The 18100-nt window shown below is 39.6% G+C and overlaps 1 protein-coding gene across 1 annotated transcript in view; it reads left to right on the top strand.

Moving 5' to 3' along the window:
- The window catches only part of map7d2b (MAP7 domain containing 2b), a 42301-nt gene that overhangs the window by 15680 nt on the left and 8521 nt on the right, over positions 1-18100 (top strand). The window contains exons 4-10 of the mRNA XM_079259777.1: positions 2519-2660; positions 7872-7958; positions 11242-11360; positions 13243-13316; positions 13403-13611; positions 14775-14913; positions 17607-17787. Of these exons, the coding sequence (XP_079115903.1) occupies positions 2519-2660; positions 7872-7958; positions 11242-11360; positions 13243-13316; positions 13403-13611; positions 14775-14913; positions 17607-17787 (951 nt within the window). The remainder of the gene's footprint in view (positions 1-2518; positions 2661-7871; positions 7959-11241; positions 11361-13242; positions 13317-13402; positions 13612-14774; positions 14914-17606; positions 17788-18100) is intronic.

Here is an 18100-nt window from a genome sequence, read left to right as displayed (position 1 = left end):
TGGTTTTAGGAAAAATCAACCCGCTCCAGTCTTTCAGTGTCATTGTATGATGTTAGCATGGCACGCTTACAAGCACAGATGACATAGAAATCCAAAGCGTACAGGATAGTATCAGTTTATAAAACAAACAAAAAGCCTTCTCAGGCCATACCATAAAAAACTGTGGCATGTAAAAGAAAAGTACCTTTAGAAAATATTTATTGACTTGAACTACTGACATTATAATTGTCATGATGGCGGTGAAAGTGTGGACTCAAAAGCAGAGATGAGAAAACTGAGATGCAGGTTTAGGACTGATTTAATGCGAACAGAAGAACTCAACACATAGAACTGAAACCAAGGGTATAAATACACTGAACACAACAAAACAGGTGAAACACGTCTACTAAATGAACCCAGGTGAACCAAATCAACAGGAACAAAAACTAAACAAGACATAAGGGAGCTAAACAGGAAAAACTACTAAATAAAACAGAAAAACTGAGGCCCAAAAAGTCCAAACCCTGACAATAATGTTGAATCTAGAAAGACCTTCAATAAAACCATGGGTTTTATGGGTTCAGGCTGATTGGACTTCAGTATAATTCTGAATGATTATAATAAGTATAATTTTGGATGATTTTTATACACCTGTAGTTACATAAAAGGTAATAAATGTAATTCTGGATCACATTATACTCACTGACAGTTTTTAAAAAAATAATTTTCTGTAATAGTATTCCAATTTTATGGTATCATAAAAAGTTCTTTTCTGTGTGATATTAAAGAGCCTAAAACTGAGATTTCAGACCTTCAAGCAACTTAAATAATAAATGAATTACCATTTCTATGAATATGAGATATTGATATGCATTATGAATAAAGGCACCAGAGTTCCTATCTGACAATATCGTCAAAGAACCTTCAGTGTTAATTGAAATTTAGCCAGGAAATCTTACAAAATGATTAATGAATAAATTCAAAGCATGATGTTAGCTGTGTCACAGATATGTTTAATTATGTTCTTCCAAATTAACAGTCGAAAGGATGCACAAATTGTAAAATTATTGGCTAATGCAGATGTCAGAAAGGGAACATTTGCTAAAACGTGTTGCTGATACTTGTTTTTATCATTTACTTTTCACTTAATGCCATGGAATCAAATGAATGTGCATTAAAACAGCTTTTGCAAGGTTGGAATTTCCATAAATTACACACATCTTACAAATGTACTAAACAGATGTAATTTGTCATTTGAAAAGATCATTTGTGCAAAATAAAATACAAAAATATAACAGAAGGCTTTTACCCTGTAAAATTGCAAATTCAATTATTTTCAAAGCTTACATTGCTCTAAAAAGGTTTTAGTACTATAAAACGTTAAAAAATATCACGTTACAGGACAAAGTCAGTAACACAAAACAAGAACACACCAGCTAAACTCCAGGCACTGCCAGCTGCTGATGTAATCCTAGTTAGAGATGATCCGACTACAGTCATACAGGCTGAATATGTCTGATATTAATATGAAGCTGATACATCTCTGTATCTATACATGTAACTCTATGTTTTTACTCTGTTAAAAGATGACACAGACATGCAATGTGCATGCAAAACAGAATGCAACAAGGTAAAATATGACACATATGGTGTTTTTCATTCGCCTGGTGTTTTTTTTTTCCATTTATGACTTGTCTTATTATTTAATTTTATTTTCATTTATTTAGATCTCCATTAGCTGCTAAAACACAGAGCGTTCCTGGAGTCTATTTGGTATCCTGTCATACAATCTATTCACAATATTTTAGCAATATTTTATAATGACCACATGAAAAATTGTAATTAAGTAAAAAAAAAAAAAAAAAAAAAATCATTATTATTATTACTATATTTGTTGTTGTTAGTGACTTTACATTATATCTCCAAAGGAAGATATAGATCAAGATTAGAGGAGGTGGAAACACATGCAGCTGGTATCGATGTCCAATCCACCTATTGCATGTGTGTGTGTGTGTGTGTGTGTGTGTGTGCATGTGAGAGTGTTGATCTATGTGAGTGTGTGTGTGTGTGTGTGTGTGTGTGTGTAGGGAGGGGGTGACAAGCTGCGTTTTGCCTCCCCTGTATGGTAAAGTGCTCCAGAAAACAGACTCAGTCATTAGAGAGGGAGCGGAAGATCAAGGTATAGAGTGAACAAGAGAGAAAGGGAGAGGGTGGGGTGAATTGAATTGTGAGGTGGAGGAGAGAGGAAGAGAGAGAGGAAGAGAGAGAGAATCAGTGCTGGTGGAGGGAGCGGCAGATGGAGGAGAGAAGCAGCAGCTCTGCTGTTGTGTGTATCACTGAGTGACAGACGACTGAGCGGTCGAGCATCAGCAGACGGTGAACAGAGGAGTGTGAAGGGGACGCAGGGGCGAGGCCTCTGCCGATGCATGCGGTAACCATGGCGCAGCCTTCTCCAAGCGCATCGCCCGGCGTCCGTCGCCGTAGTGATGGCTCTGTGAGAGAATGCCTGTTTTTCCCTGTTTCCGAACGGAACGAACAGGAGCGGCTGGAGGCCCTGGTACACCGGAGAGGTGGGGGTGCTGATAGACGAGGAAGAGGAGGTGGCGCAGGAGAGGCCCAGGATCACCTGGATAACAGACCCAAGCGATGGACATGGGGAGGACCTCCTGATGGAGTGGAAGGTGAGTAAAGAGGGAAGCGGGGGTGTTGTTATAACTGCAATGATGTCAACTGGGGAAAAGGTGGATACTGGAGAAAAGGGGAGACGTTTGGGGAGGAAGTCTGGAGGTCAGGTGGCAAAGGAAAGGGGGGGATGGTGAGATGAAAGGGTGGGGACATCAGAGCAGAGAAAGGGTGGACAAAGAGCAGGTGAATTGAGGACACAGAGAAGAAGAGATGGAGTAAGAGAGAGGGGCAGAAGAAAGAAAAGGGTGTGGAGGCTGCAATGCAGGAGCTCCTCAGCAATTTCTCCCAAAACCTCCTTTTGGTGAGGAGAAACTATGGTTCTAGTCAACCACCTGTCTACAGCGAGTCTGAGGATGCGACTGGATATGATGGTGTTGTCATTAGTTAGTGTTTCCTGCTGCAAACGTGCTACAGGTGTGTGTCTGTGTCAATCCTCTGTTGTGTTATTTCTCTGCTGGGATGCAGGTCTAATCCTCAGAAGATCATGTGTTACACATTTAACCTTGAAAACAACGAGGTCCTGCACAGAAACACCAGCAAAGTGCAACATGGAGACGTTTACTGTATATACATCTCAGTCATTCAGAGCCTTTTTATCTTCTGCCTCGTGTGTCTCTCTCGTCTTCTCTGGGACATCTTCTGTCGTCATGTCTGCCAGCACGAGGCCACAGCGCCACCAGCTTGGCTCTATTCTGTGGCGCATTCATAACGCCATCAATTATTCACTACACCCATCAGCTGAGCTGTCCTGGCACTGACCGGGGATCAGCAGCTCGCCCGGCAGCTCATTTGGCTCTGGTCTGGCTGACTGTCAGAGTGGCTGCTCTGGGATCAGTCAGACCCAGAAGAACGCTCACTGCAGCAGAAACAGCAGCAGCATCTCATCTTACAGCTCCACTCGATTAAAGGACACAGGCTCAAAGTGTGTGTTTGTGTGTTAGCAGACTGCGTATTTTTGCCTGGTCATGAGGTTGTTGGTTTAAACAGTTCGTACTGGTGGCAGGTGCAAGTTTTTCTGAACAGAATTATGTCAGTACAGACTAATTTATGCTCAAAAGCTTGGTGGTGTGAAAAATTAAAGAAAATTTGAGGCAGTTGGCTGGATGATAAGAATTTGGCCTTTTGGGGTTATAAATAAATGAGCTACAACAAGCTACTTTAGTGTGATAATTATGCAAATGCAGAGACAGGCAGGCAGAGACCTGACATAATAAACCCATCCAGTGTAGTGAAACATTACTTCATCACACAGAACATTTGGTCTGAAGCAGGATGTTGTGTCTGAATGTGAAGCTTTTAGGGAGCGGTTCAGCCTTTAGAACAAGCTGGTAATGAATATTTCTGAAACTTTCAGACAGTAGAGTCAAACCGGCTCTTTGAAGCAGCAGACAGATTAAAAATGGTCTGTCTGGTGATCTCTGATGCCTTCTTGTATCAGAAGGAGGCTTTTATTCAGGTGCAGCTGCTGGGATTGTTATGAACAGTTGTGGTGAGCCGTGGTGGCGCCTCGACTCCTCGTTCGGTGTTTTGCATCCAGTTCATACTGCAGAGACCCAAGCATCTTCACAGGGTACGGCCTGCTCATTAACGGGTGTATTACTAACATGGACTGGTAATTGACACGAACTTTCTTGTAATTTCTTTAAGTAGGCTTCAAAAGTTGTTCTCCAGACTTCTTGCAGCACTTTGTAAAGCTCTTCTTTGGATGCTTTCTGCGTTTTGTTCTGTTTGCTGTCCAGATGATCCCACACTCATTTAAAAATGCTGAGGTCTGGGCTTTGAGGAGGATTCATCACTCCATAAGATCTATGTTCACAGATTTTCAGTCCACTTCTTGTGTCATTCAGCATACCTCTGCCTTTTCTCCCCACTTTCCTAACATTTGTTTTTTTGACAGCCACCCCGCCTTTCTTTAAATGATTTGTCTTTGTGACATGCTGCTAGTAACAAAGACCCTAAAGATGCTATTTAAAGTGGATTTCTGCTGGTTCTCCTCTTGAGTTGGGTGTCTTTTGTTATGATTTATAGCTCAGTAATAAGTAGTTTGTAAAACATAGATGTCCATTCATTTTCTGAACCACTTAATCCAGTTCAGGGTCGCAGGGAAGCTGGAGCCAATCCCAGCAATTAGCAGGTGGGATGCAGGTACACCCTGGACTGGTCACCAGTCCATCGCAGCAAAAATATCCACTCCTGCTAAAGCAATAAGCAACTCCTGGACTGAAAATGAGTGAAAAGCAGGACATTTCCAAGGAAAATCTTTTAAAGACTGGCAAAAAACTGTCTGCCAGTCTTTAAAAGTTTAAGAGTTCTATTCATTAAGACCACTTTAAGATATTACAATGTCGTGGCTTGAATTCAAAATATGAAGCAATGAGGATTGAAGCAAAATCTTTGTATGGAGCCGTATGATCAGTAACGTCTGCTTGATGTCATGAGAAGAATCCCTGACAGCGTCATTTCCAGCAAACAGATAAAAACTCTTACAGGGGCATGAGGTCAACAAATACAACTAGATCAATATTTTCATGACCTGTAAGGGTGACCTTATTCTTCCTGCACACATTTACTTGTTCATACCAGGCCAGATGTTGTAGAAGCTCATCAGTTTAAACTGTTGAAGATGCATTTTATTGCTGTTTCATTCAAACTGATGACAAATTGATTTAAAAAAAAAAGCGTCTGAGGCAGCGCCTCCTGTTGTGGGTTTTTGTGCATTTTATCTTGTGTGTTTCGTTCTTGTTCAGCGTGGAAGAAGGTTGATTCTTGCGTGCCTGTTATGTGTTAGTGACACAGGTGGGTGTGTGTGAGTGAATGTGTAATGCTTTGCTTTTTCCGCTCTGCTTTACTGGCTGCCCAGGTAATCCTAAGACCCCGCCCTGCCATGCCATTGGCTCCGCTCAGTCCAATGAGCTTCCTGCTGCTTCCAGTGCCAACCAGTCCCGTAACGGTACAGACCACATGACTCTTGTGTGCCACGCCCATCCCACTTCCACCCTCTACCACTGCTGCGTCTCACCTGCAGCTGATCTCGTCTGCATGCGCGTGGACGTCTTTGTGTTGTCACACTTGCTGTAAAATCGTACTGCGGTGTTAGTGTTCACAGTGTGTGTGTGTGTGTGTGTTGAACCTGCTTGTTGAGGCTTGTTTTATCCTTCTGTGCTTGACATGTTTTCCAAGAATTAGATGGAAATTTGAAGAAAATAATTCAGCCATTGGGAAGACATTTGCAAATCTAGATAATAGCTGAAGAAACTATTTAATTTCTTACAAGTAAAGTGATTATTTTAAAATTGCAAAGTCATTAATTATCTCTACTTCTCCTGCAGATTTTAGCTGTACTTCCTTTTACTTTAGCAAGTCATTTAATGAGCTTCTGGTGTGAACCCCCCCTCCCTTGTCTTCATATACACAGCCACATGTGCACGGCTTTCCACCCCCATCCTCAGCACAACAAAAGGCTGCTCCCTTTCCTGTTTTCCTGGCCCAGGGCCTTGTTTACTGGTGCATACATGTAATTCTCGGCTGGGAACCCACTCTATAAAACACAGCTCTCCCTGACACACACACTCTCCTACACACCCACCATTTGTCATATCAGATTTTAACCCTAAAGCCATCTGTGGAACTTATTAAATCCCACCAACAGCCAGACCAGTGCAATCGAAGACAGACACAACAACCAGCAACGTATTTTCATTTTAGCTCTAGACTGCTGCTGCACTTTTTCGTACAGCAGAAAGAGATCATAAAAAGAATAGCTTTTGTGTTTTTATACATATATATATATATATATATATATATATATATATATATATATATATATATATATATATATATATATATGCAGAGTATATACTTTTACTTCAAAACAAGCTGTGATGATATTTTAGAACAATGTTTTCATGTAATTTACAGAACAAACCAAATTTGAAAACAAATGCAGCATTTGTTCTCTCTACCATCTTCTAATATCTTGTCTGTTTGTAGTCTTGCAGTCGTTTCAGTAAAAGCAACTGTTTATATTTTTAGCAACTCAAAGAGCCCGAGTTTTTGTTCCTTCAAGCTGCATCATTGAAATCCTGCTATCAACTCAGACTTTACTTTAGATTTATTTTAATCTACTGCATTACGGCCAATAGAAACAGAGGCTAGACCGCCACTTACTACACAGCTCTGTTTAGTCACCTAGTTAATGAAGTTAATAGAAATTGTTGCTCTTCACATTTATTTTCTGCAGCTTCTCTGCTAGTGAATGGGAACCTGGTTGTTGTCACTGACAAATGCTACATGCCATGGCCTGTAGGTTCCTTATTTTGACTCCATTTATGCATCAGTCTAAAGAAAATACATAAATAAAGCTCAAGTTCAGGGGATTTTCACCTGCTGCTACATTGGCTTTGAATAGCGGCTAGTTAGTGTTCAAGGATTAACCCTTATAAGCTAAAGCTGACTGTCTACTGATAAATGACCATTTCTGTGTGTGATAAAACTAATTAAATACATATTTTTAATGCATTTCATTTAGTTGTTGCTTTCTGAACACATTGTAATTAACTCCTGTGATAATATTTATGTGTTCTGTCAGCTGACCAAATTTATTATAAAACAGTGTAGATAGATTTTAACTACATCTCTCATGTATTTAATTCGATTTGAAACTGGCTTTGAGATTTGTGAATGAAAAGCTCATAGTTTTGTTTTCTGTTCAGCCAGAAACGTTTATCCAAACATTAGCGTCCTTATAGTTTAATGCATACTGAGAAAACACTAAAATGAGTGTGTGATCCTTCACAGTAAACATGTCAAAGTCTGTGAATGAATTAAATGTTCTGAGCTGCTCTCTTCTTCTTCTCTTGATGTTCTTGTGGTGTGTGTGAAACGTCTGCTCTGTTTCATGGGGCTGCTTCTGAATCATCATCCTCCATTTCATGACGAAGCAGTTTGCAGACAGAATCTGTGCTTCTGTTTCGCCGCTTCACGTCTGTCTTACACCAGCAAGGTTAAGTCATGCGGCGACCTGCAATGCTCATCGCTCAGCAGGATTATCTCGTGTGTGAGCTGGAGGTTTTGTGTTTGTTGTCTGGTTTGTTCTGGGATTTACTCAACATGTTTTTACGTCATCACAACAGCAGAAGCAGGAGTCAGTGCTGTGATTCAGTCACACATGTGGAAATTAATAACTTTTTTCCTTTTTTGATCGGTAGTTGACTTCTTGACTCCACCCATGACGGATCAGCCAATCAACAAGCAGCTTTCTAACTCTTCTGCAGCCCTTCACTCACCAGAACGAGGTGAGATATTATTAAATATTATGATCTCTGAAACTCAAAGGAGACATTTTTAACTCTTTTATTAGCATTAGCTACCTGAAGGTGTAATAAAACTTCTATAAGTTTAGGAAAATACAGTACAGCAGCTCTCTAACATGAAATGACACCTCTGTTCACATCGACCTGTTTCAGGGCATGAAGTGACCCGCATGAATTCACGCCACAGATTTCCTATGTTTACAGTTTATTACTATATAAAAGAGGATACACTACCAAGCACCCACAACAATCAAACCTCAGCTTACCACTTATCAAATTGTCAAAGACATACTTGGCTGGTAGTTCTATTATCAAGATTTTATTTTTTAGCTGTTTTGTCAATATGTAGAGATATTTTAAAGGATCTTTAGTCTGTAAACCAGTTAAATATGTTTAACATTGTGCTTGTTACTTGCTCCACAGAAGAGATAACTTTCATCTTGCTCTTAAGAGCGCAAGAATAAAAAATTCTCATCCAGTCCATTCATACTCCAGGAGAAGCTTTGTCTGCAAGGGGTACTGATGTTCATGCTATTATGTGCCATGAACTCCGTTATTTAATATTTAACATGAAACTTTGTTCGCGGCATGGCGGCACGTGCACACGGCTGAGTCACCGTGTGTAAATGCCAGATGATGTAAAAGTGTTTATACTTTCTCACCACCTTGATCAGCTGTTTTATCAAAACAATCTGCTTTACCTGCATTAGCAAACATGCTTCATGCTTTTTCACGCTAACCACACCCATCTCAAATGACTGACCAATCACACAATAGTTTTCGGAGCACCTCGAGTAGAAAGTTCTGCCAGCCCGATCTGGACAACCGTCTTCAACAACAGCTGTGCGACGACTCAGAAAACAAAAGAATCAGAAGACCTCAGGTTCAAGATTTTGACAGTTGCCAGAGTCGGGAACGCAGGAATTCAGTAGAGCGAGAATCTTCCTTTAAGGTTTATTCAAACTGGGCATGGCTGAAGACGACATTGGTAGAGTGGCACAGAAACTCCAGGGAGAATTAATGTCCAGGAGCAACAAGAGCAGTGGTGTAGTCCAGGGTATACAGAGTATACCCACTTCTTTTCAGTCAGCAGTGAATATACCCACCTCTAAAGCATCTGTGATGCTGCTTTTACAATTACAAACATTCCCATGAATGTACGTCTACCAGCAGCTCAGCTAATGATACCAAATCCACAATGGTGGAGTTAACCAGCAGCTGCATTAATTTTAGACTGAAAATAGACATATTAACGATGTTTCTATATCTAGCAGCCAGACGCCCGCTACCACTCTTTATTTATTTTTTTTTAAGGGCAAAAAAATTGAGTATATCCACTTCTTGAGGGACCACTACGCCACTGAACAAAAGTAATCTTCTCACCAGAGATAAAGATGGGTAGTCCAGAACCCAAAATCTAAAAAAAAAACAGTCCAAGGTCCAATTCACCAGGAAAACTCACAAGGAGGAAGAGTTCAGGAAACCGCTGAGGCAGGCAGGTGATCAGGGCGAAGGAGAACCAGGGAGAGCAGGTGTTTAGTTTTACAGGCTGGAGACGAACAGAGAAACTCTGACGATCTGTCAATCAGCAGTCCTGGGCTTGTTGCTTAAATAGAGAGAGGCACAGGTGGGACGCATCAGCAAAGCAGCACTGAAGGATGCCTTCAGGAACTGCTGGGAAAAGCCATTACAGTCTGCGAGAACAAGACAAAAGTTCTGTCTTCTCATGGAGTATGTAGCTGGCTTTAGCAGCAGTCAGCCTACCAGAAAATGCTGCATGTTATGTTCTTGGCGCAAGGCAAAGGGTTAAAAATTCTGTATTTGTGGCAACGGCATGTAGCTCAACTTAATGAGTGAAGTTCCCAATAAGTTAAGTGACAGTATAAGTTAATATATTTATTTATTAACAGTTTCTGATTGAAGACTAACTAAACTCCATGTTAGTGGATTTAAATAAAATAAACTGAATAGTTTAAAAGACAGAATACAGTGTTGTACTAAAAAATTATTAGTTCAATTTTGTTGAGCTGATCTCTACCCAGGAAGGTTGCCATGATGATTGTTGCCATGTCAGGTTGACATGACAGATTTCTGTTTCAAAGGAGTTTTTATCAAGAAAACACAGGCAACATTAAAACATAGTTACAATAAAAACACAGACAAACAAAGGGTTCATCCAAAATGAAAAAGGGATTTGAAGCAGCTGCAAGAAGAACTGATAAAACATATTGAAAGTTTGATTGGAATCAATATGATTAGAAGTTTAACATCTTTACTTAAGTCAGAGATAAATGAGTTTATATCAACACTGAGTCTGCAGTGACAGGTTGCAGGAGGAGGCGATGCTTTCTAGCATATTTTCTCTGCTCACATCAGGAGTTACAAGCATAGAGTTTGAAAGTGGCCGTGTTTTTTATCCCCCCAGAGAGTTATTGATTAAACGGCATTTGTTTGCACATGTTCAGAGTAAAACTACGGTAGAATGAGACCATCGCTGCAAATTGCACTGAATATGTGCCTTGTATAGTCTGTGTGTAATGTGTTTACGGACTGCAGCTGGAAACCTGCCCTTTTTCAACCAGCTGAACTAAACTTATGTAAAAAAAACCACAGAAGGAGGTAAAAATCTGCTTGCTCAGCTCCTTAGTTGGACAGGGAATATCTGACTGTTCAGAGTCGGGGGCTGTTTATAACGCCATCCGACCAGCTGACATGCAGCTCATGTTAATCATAAGGTCGATATGAAGCTTTAGCAGCACTTTTACAAAACCTGAGAGGAAAAATCAGGACAAAATTTACCATTTTCTTGTTTCACCATCACTTTTTAGCCCTGAGCAGGTTAGATATGGAAGTTCTCTCTGATGACAGTATAAACTTTTCATCATCTGCAGCCATCCAGATCTTTATCTATCGTTTACATGAATCTATCTATAACTAATGGAATCCACTTTTGTGATCTCATTTATTAGATTTCCAATTAAAACACTCATTTCTGCTTGAACACGCAAGCTTAGTCTTTTGACAAGCTCGCTGTGAAACTGGATGTGTTATATAAATTAATTTTAGGGCCCAGAAACACACAAAATGACCTTCAGACATAAAATAATAGATATTCTCATAAGAACTGATGCGTCTTTTTGATTTTAAGAGTTAAGTTGAGCAGAAAACATTTGCAGGGTAAAAAATATGTCTTCACGTATTTCCTGTGTTTTGTGCTTTTTTTGTAACAATATTTCTGTATGTTTGTCGTTCTGTGATCCGTCAGTGTCTTTTATGTCCCATCGAACAGCTTCCCCTAATAACCACAGACCGTACAGGAGTTCATCCAACCGCAGAAGCATTGCTGGACTCCCAGAGGAGACGTCGAAGGCCAAAACACCCACGGTTAGCAAACACACACACACACATATAGATACACAATCTTAAGTAATGGATTTAATACATTTCCTTCACCTTTGTACATACTCTGTAATACTCTGTATTTTTACTGAGTATTTAACCTAAAAGCAAGTTTTTACCCTAAAAAAGCTTCTTTGTTCCAGCCTTGTGGTCCACACTCAGCTGCTACATACATAAAAAACAAACCTGGTATCACAGACAATGTTTAATACTTGTTATATAAGTGAGGTGTCCAGATATCAAAAGGCACATTTGCATGTGTTGACGTTTGTGCGTGTGGATAATAATCAAAGGTACACAGAGAGGTTCTCATGGGGGGGTTTAAGGGAAATACAACCATGAGACCGTCTGACTGCTTCTTTTTTTAAGAGTGATGGTTTTGTCACAATTCTTCTTTCGTTCTTCATCACTTTCTCACTTATAGTAGAAGATTATAGCTAAAGCTATTACAGCTTTTTCTATCTTCTTCCAAGCGTTTTGACTGCTGAACCTCTTGGACAGAGGATGATTAGAAGATCTGAAGGAGAAATTTACCCCATTAAACAACCCTGGTTTTACTTAAAAGCTGCTGTTTAATTTCTGGTTCATTACCAGTTTCTTCATTTCTGCCTTTCTGCCTCATCTCATGGTTGATCTCCACCAGCAGCACCAGTACCTCCATGGTACACCTTAATAAAACACCAATACTATTTGTAAACAAAACATTTAAGCCTGTTTTTATTAAAAAAAATAAAATAAAATAAAAATTAAAAAAAAAGAATAAACTCAGCAAATGTTGTAAATCAGAGAAAAAAAAGTTTTTAAAAAGTGAATTAAAGCCCCTTATAGGTGTCACATTGATGGTTTCTGTGCAGCTGGAGCACTTTTCACCGGGGTCTGCGTGGACCCCTCCACACAGATGTTTTCTCGAGTCAGCACACTGTGGTCAGATAGGCTTACTAACTTTCTGCGTTTATTTATTTATTGACTAAATTCTCTGCTTCTGTGTTAAGCCACTAATTCACCAATTGAATGCAATTCATTCACACAACTATTTGTCTTGTTTGACTGTTTTTAAGTGGCAACGGCTTTGAGGGAAATAAGAGATCCTTAACTTTTTAACCCCCCAACTCAGGCTGCCCACTGCTCTTAGTAATTATTAATAGTCATGTACCAGAAAGCTAATATGGCATGTTTTCCTGTAATATGAACTGACAAATGTAGATTTGTTTAACCCGACCCATGAAAACTGGTAAGAAAAGAATTGTTTTTTTTAAATTTGAGGTTGTTAATTGGCGCTTTAACAAAATGTACCAAAAAATACATTTTTTGGAGGGATATTTACCATTTCTTACCATGTCATATGTCAAAACTATTATTGTGTAATCTTCTGTTTTCTGTCAGCGGACAGCAGATAAGTATCAGATTGTGTTCTGCAAGATTTTGAACAAAGATTTTACCATAAAATGGTGCAAAATGTCTCAGAAACTGTATCAAATGTGATGCGTTTGGCTTCATAAGGTTAAAGTTTAGTCACAAAACATTCAGCACATGTAAACTACTGCATCATATTTCAGCTAAAAACCACCACAACAGGGATTTATAAGCATTTTCTGTTGACCAGTTTACTTTTCCCTGACTCGATAAACCATGAACAACTGGTGCTGCTGCCTTCAGACCCCACAGGAACAAATAAATCAGTTTAACAGACTGGAAAATTAGCTTGATGTCTGGCTTCTCGATGGTGAGAGCTCTTCATGTTCATGTGTCAATATTTGTAGGTCAGTGAGCTAGCTTGTCGTCAGGTTTATACATGTTTTTTAATCCGATTTTTACTCTGTGTACATTGTGTTTTCTAATCTATTGTTATTCTAAATATGACAAACAGGGGGAAACACCAAACACGCCAGTCCGTAGTTCTTCATTAAGGGCCAACAGCAAGGGTCCCGCCACACCAAAACGGTACACAAACCTCTCACACATACATAGCAACACGTCACTCATAGTGTTTGGAGTCCAGGTGACATGGCGGCTGTGTTTATTTTTAGGGTGAGATCCAACAGGAGTCGGGCTCAGTCCCCCTGCTCCCCTGGACAGTTCCCCCAATCCCCACTCCGACAGAGAGCCACCACGCCCGGCACAGATGACAGGGGCCACGCTGACTTTAAAGGTCACAGCACCCTGGAGAGGAAGTCCACTAAACCTGAGACTTCAGAGAAGAAGATTCCTAAATCCAGCAGCAGAGAGCTGAATGCAGGTAAGCTGGGTCACACAGAAACATTTAGACCCAGCTGCATGCGTTATTTCTACATGGCTTTGTCATTTATTTACATATTATGGACTGTCTCTCAGCACTCAACACGAGGAAACGGGTGGTTTGGTGGTCATGAACCACAATATATAATCTTCAAATATAAAAGTTCCCATCATTTTGATGACAGCTGACCAAGCAGTGTGTGAAGTTTCCTCCTGGATGTGTTTAAAACGTAATGAAAGGTTTCAGTGTTTAGCCAGTAGCTTGTTTACTTGTTCATGACTTTGTTTATCTAGTTTTCTGGCATATAGACATGGCTTTTTTTTTTTTTTTTTTTTAACTTAACCAGGCCATCAGATTGGACGGGTGTCCTTGTCCCAGAATACAAACAAAGGGAATCAATTCATTGACCAAAACATGTCAGACTCTGTCCCAGAAAGTGATGATATGTCCCTGTTTAACCTGTAGGACTGGGTTTTCTCTGATTAATCTGCTACATCACACGTCTAAACAAGTGAAAAAGGACTGAACTAGTAGCAGGTTTGTACCAGGACAGGTGGTGAACTGGACAACTTTACATTTTCAGTTGGACTTTGTTGTTTATCTTCATGCAAACCAATACAAAAATGAGTGAAAGAGATCTGGAGGTCTCTTTCCTTTTTACTTTGCCTCAAAGTGAATACATCAGCAATAAAGCAAAGTCACTGGTGGATGTGACATAAATGTTTCATGGGATCCAATGTGGGATTTTCTGCTAATTATGCAAAGCAACTGATTTAGAAATCTTTTCTTTAATAGATACACAACTCTAATAATAATTCAAGATGGATATTTGACAACTGATCAAGATGTTCATTAAATGCTTAAACTTCCAAGTTCACACAAATCTGCTCCTTTTTATTTATTTAATGAGTGTAAGTGTTAAAAAAGTCTTTTATGTGAACTGTTTTCTATGTCAAACTTGAACTTTTGTACAACTAAATGATGGTATTTATGCAGTTACAGTCATGAGAAAATTAAAAGATAAGCAGATTAAGAAGTTGTGTCTGGTCTGCTGATCAGTCTTTCCTAACCACCAGTAGTCTTTCCACAAACACTCCTTCGTTCTTAACCACCTCCTCACCCAGCTGTCTTTGTCCGTCTCCACCCCCTCACCACCCACACAGAGTCTCCCAGCACTCCTACGGGCAGAAGTGTCGGGGGGACGACGGATGCTGAGGAGGCGTCCAGGCTGCTGGCAGAGAGACGCCGTCTGGCCCGAATACAAAAGGAGCAGGAGGAGAGACAACGGCAGGAGGAGGAGAGGTGACTCCTCTCATATTCACAGTGATGCCATCAATTCCACTTGTTTACATGATGAAGACAGGATCTTCATCTGTCTATTTCTCTCTCTCTCTCTCTCTCTATATATATATATATATATATATACATATATATATATATATATATATATACACACTACTCACAAAAAGTTAGGGATATTTGGCTTTCAGGTGAAATTTATGGAAAATGCAATATGTTCATGCTACAGTGATATAATATCATAAAAGTAAGACATTTAAGTAGAAGGACGCACTACTGATTTCCTCATCTCAAAAAATTCATTCAACACAAAAGGTAACAACAATGGTAGTTACACCACAACAAAAAATTTGAACGTCTCAATATCTCGTCATGTGCCCTTGAGCATCAATTACAGCTTGACAACGACGTCTCATGCTGTTCACAAGGCAACTTATTGCCTGCTGAGGCATGGCATCCCACTCTTCTTGAAGGGCAGCCCTCAGGTCATTGAGGTTCTAGGGTGCAGGGTTTCGAGCCTCTACACGACGGCTCAGCTGATCCCACAGGTTTTCAATGGGATTCAGGTCTGGAGAGAGTGCAGGCCATTCCATTTGAGGTACACCAGTCTCCAACAGCCGTTCCCTGATGATACGGCCTCGATGAGCAGGAGCATTGTCGTCCATGAAGATGAAATTAGGCCTGTGCTGTTCATGTAGGGGCACAATCACTGGATTAATGATGTTATTCAGGTAGTATGGACTTGTCACTGTACCATTCACAAAGTGTAGGGCAGTTCTGTACCAAGTGGACACCCCTGCCCACACTGTAACACCGCCACCACCAAAAGCCCGCCTGGTGACAACAGTGGCTGATGCATAGCGCTCTCCCTGACGTCTCCAACATCGTTGCCGGCCATCATTTCTGCTCAGTGTGAATCGACTTTCATCAGAGAACAGCACTGAGGCCCACTGGTTCCTCGTCCAGCGTAAATGCTCCCTGGCCCATGCAAGACGATGATGCCTGTGCCTGGTGGTGTGGTCAGGTACCCGTGCAGGTCGTCTAGCGCGCAGACCACGCTGATGGAAACGGTTTCTAATGGTCTGACGTGACACTTGGGTGCCTCTCACCTCTCTTAAACGTGCCTGGAGTTGAGTGGCATTCATCATCCGCTTTCTCAGGGCAGTGTTCACAATGTAGCGGTCATCAGCACGGGATGGGGCCAAAGGACGTCCACTTCTAGGCCTTTCTGTGACTCTTCCAGTCTCTCCATATCTCTGTTGCAACCTGCTGATGACACTCTGTGACACTCCAAGCTCAGTGGCCACTTCTGTCTGAGAACGTCCTGTTTGAAGCATCGCAATGGCAAGGGACTGTTGTTCCATTGTTAGGTGTCGTCTTGGTCTCATGATGTCAAAATGTGAACAGCATGATGAGGACAACTGTTTAAACACCAGCTCTAATTGAACCAGGACATTTATTGGTCAATTCAAGGATCACACACCTGCCGTGATTTTTGCCGTTAAGCTCCTTGTTAGAGAACAGCAACTTGTGCAAAATTTATTGAAACATTTAACAGTTGGACATGTGCATTTAAAAGCTTAGAGAAGATCACATTAAGTTCACCTGTACAGGTTTGAATGTATTTTAGGCTATATATATATAGGCTATATATATATATATATATATATATATATATATATATATATATATATATACATATATATATATATGTATATATATATATATATATATGTATATGTATATGTATATATATATATATATATATATATATATATATATATATCTATATATATATACATATATATATATATATGTATATATATATATATATATATGTATATGTATATGTATATATATATATATATATATATATATATATATATATATATATATATATATATATATATATATATATATATATATATATATATATGTCTGTCTGTCCGTTGGCCTATGCAGAGAAAATGTTCACAAGCTGTACTATGATCTAAAGGAGGATTAGAGCTACACATGCACAGATAACAAAGATATATTCATATTTATCCTGAAAGTGTTTTATTTTGGGCAAAATTAAAACTTACTTTCATTTATGCTGGGTTTTTTTTATTTATTATACCAGTAACACTTATACTGATATTTACACATCTATGTCACAGATGACCCAAATGTCCCATTTACTATTAGTAGTCCAGAAGTATCTAAATTGACTGTGTGGTTGCAGACATATACTCATTTCGTTATGGGTAGCATAGGCAATAAATTGGTTCAAACAATATTGAACAACTGTGATTCATAATTTAGGTACATTAAAGATATTGTGCTTCTAGTAAATTTTAAAAGCTTAGTAAATATTCTAAATGTTACTCCTCAGAGAGGAAATAGAAACCCTGTTCATAAGTTCTGTGTCCAAAAAGTATGCATGGTATACAACCAAAAGCTTTTATTCTAATCCTTCCATTCATTCAACCATTCATATGTCTTCTGTTCGTTTAATTTATCATATAAATAATATTTTTATGTTTCTGAAACCATCTAAATATTCTGAAGGCAGCTTGTTTTTTTAATATTTGCCGTTTGTAATGTCTCAAAACATCCTTATTCCTGCTGCATGCAGTGATCAGATAACTTCCAGATATCTGGGATGGCTGCTGTTTTATCGTCTCTGTTGAGCCCAGTCTCTGTGCTTCCTTCAGGCTAAGAGTTGAGGAGGAGCAGAGGAGGCAGCAGGAGCTGAGAGAGCGACAGGAGAGAGCAGCACAGCAGGCCGAGGAGGAGCGAGTGAGGAGGGAGGAGGACAAGAGGATCAAGGAGGAGGAGGAGAGGCGGCAGAAGGAGCAGAGATGGAAGGACATGCAGGACCAGCTGGACAGAGAGGTCTGTCTACATACCTGTACCACTGTGTAATTTTTATTTTTTCATTTTTAATTAAATCATTTAATGTTATAATTGAATTATTTATTTATTTTTTTTTTATCTGTTTGAAGCAGTACTGAGCTAAAGTGCTCCTCATTCCCATCCAATGAGCCAGACTTTCTTGTTATCTTGTAAAGTGGTATTGTGGTTCCTCAGTCCTTCAGTTTTTGAGATTTTTTGTGGACATCATCTGATTTTTCACTCATTTGTTGAGGCCACAGAGGATTCATCCAAGCATAACAAAAACTGAAAGGATACATTTTTGCACCAATAA

Source organism: Telmatherina bonti (genome assembly GCF_933228915.1).
Source record: "Telmatherina bonti genome assembly, chromosome: 20".
NCBI lineage: Eukaryota > Metazoa > Chordata > Actinopteri > Atheriniformes > Telmatherinidae > Telmatherina > Telmatherina bonti.
Note: the sequence above shows the minus strand (reverse complement) of the source record. Positions and strands in the feature narration are given on the sequence as shown.